The sequence below is a fragment of the Eurypyga helias genome, unplaced genomic scaffold (genome assembly GCF_000690775.1).
Source record: "Eurypyga helias isolate BGI_N326 unplaced genomic scaffold, ASM69077v1 scaffold4540, whole genome shotgun sequence".
NCBI classification, from domain to species: Eukaryota; Metazoa; Chordata; class Aves; order Eurypygiformes; family Eurypygidae; genus Eurypyga; species Eurypyga helias.
The window spans coordinates 53,631-55,207 of NW_010223631.1; the positions used below are offsets into that span (position 1 = coordinate 53,631).

General features: G+C 44.6%; 1 protein-coding gene across 1 annotated transcript; it reads left to right on the forward strand.

The window, feature by feature from the left end:
- Positions 1 to 761: 761 nt before the first annotated feature.
- LOC104506289 (transcriptional enhancer factor TEF-1-like) lies at positions 762 to 1,015 on the forward strand (the record flags this gene model as incomplete). The annotated part of the gene is made up of 1 exon (XM_010147228.1): positions 762 to 1,015. A coding segment is annotated over one exon (254 nt), but the record flags the coding sequence as incomplete, so codon positions are not given.
- Positions 1,016 to 1,577: the final 562 nt, after the last annotated feature.

Sequence of the window (1,577 nt, forward strand, 5' to 3'; positions counted from 1 at the left end):
TATATTAAATTATTTCTTATTAAATTGATTCAGCAACTTGAAGCTTGTAATTTTTGTTCTGCTATGGTTCTGTGACAGAGACCTTTTAAAACAGGCAAAGTATATATCTTTTCTTGTAATTCCTTTCTCTAGTATCATGATTTTAAAGATTTCTCTTTGTATGTAGCTCAGCTTCTGATGGGATTATTTATTTGGGTAAGATCTGAAAATTACAGCCTTTTCCAGTTAATCACATTGAGCTGTGTCATCACTAGTGTAATTCCATTTACTCCACTGACATCCGGCTGAATGTGAACAATAGTTTTTGCTGTTGTTTTTAGGTTTAAGTGGTTTTAAGCTCTGGTGGTTGCTTTGGTGTAAACTTCCCTTCCAGCCAGTGGAAGTATGCTGATTTACCCCTGCCTGAGGATCTGGCTCGTTATTTTAAGGGTGCCAGACTTCAGCCAGATGAAATGTGTCATGTGCTACGGAGTAGTAAGACCCGCTTTAACTATCTGTGAAAAGTAACCTGATGCTCTATGCTTTCATGTAATTGTACACAAAAAAACTTGATAGAGTTCCCCATCTGACAACCTTATCGCTCCACCTCTGCTGATTTGAGGTAGAACGGTTATTAATTTTTACTCTTCCTGGGTGCTTCCCATGCTCGTGTTACTGCCATTACTGCTCAGTTGCTGTTAACTTAGCATCAGAAGTAGACAGAAATGTTCGCCTGAAGTTCCATGTCTTTAATGCCTTTTGGGGTTGTTTTTGTTTTGTAGGTATATTTCCTTTAAGACTCCAGGCTTAGGCTTGGAGACCCCAGCCATCACCATTGAGCCCAGCAGCTGGAGCGGCAGCGAGAGTCCTGCCGAAGATATTGAAAGAATGAGTGATTCTGCAGATAAACCTATTGACAATGATGCAGAAGGTGTCTGGAGCCCTGACATTGAACAGAGCTTTCAGGAGGCTCTAGCTATCTATCCACCATGTGGGAGGAGGAAAATCATCTTATCAGATGAAGGCAAAATGTATGGTAAGTGGTACGCATTTAGCCTTTGGGAATAATTGTCCCAGTGAGAACTGTAAAGCCCAGCTTGTTTTTACACAAAATCCCTGGCTCTGATTTTGGTCCTTTTTGAGTAAATCCTGAAGAAATCTATGAAGCTGAGGGAGCTCAGCTGGGTTGGTGCGTTGCTCGGGACTGTTTGAACTAGTGCCTTCGCGCCACTGGCACGAGGAATTGATGCGGAACTGTGTCTTTAACCAATGCTGTGGCTGAATGGAAATGTTTAAAAGAAGCTTTTAAATGTGTCACTCCTTGAGTGTGGGAAGAAACCCAAAACTTCGGCGTTTTGCTTTATTTTTCTCTAAATGGCGCGTAGAGAGAAATGAGAAATACAGCCTGCACGATCGCAGGGCAGAACATGGGAGAGGAAGCTGCGAAGGGACCAAGTTCCCGTGGTGTTCAGAGCGCTCCTGACCGAAGGGGCAAGTTACGGGTGCTTCCTCCGCGCAAGCTGTGCCAAGCGGGATGCCGCGCTGCCGGCGTTCCACGAGCACACGCTCCGCGGGGCACACGCGCGCTGCCCCCCGCG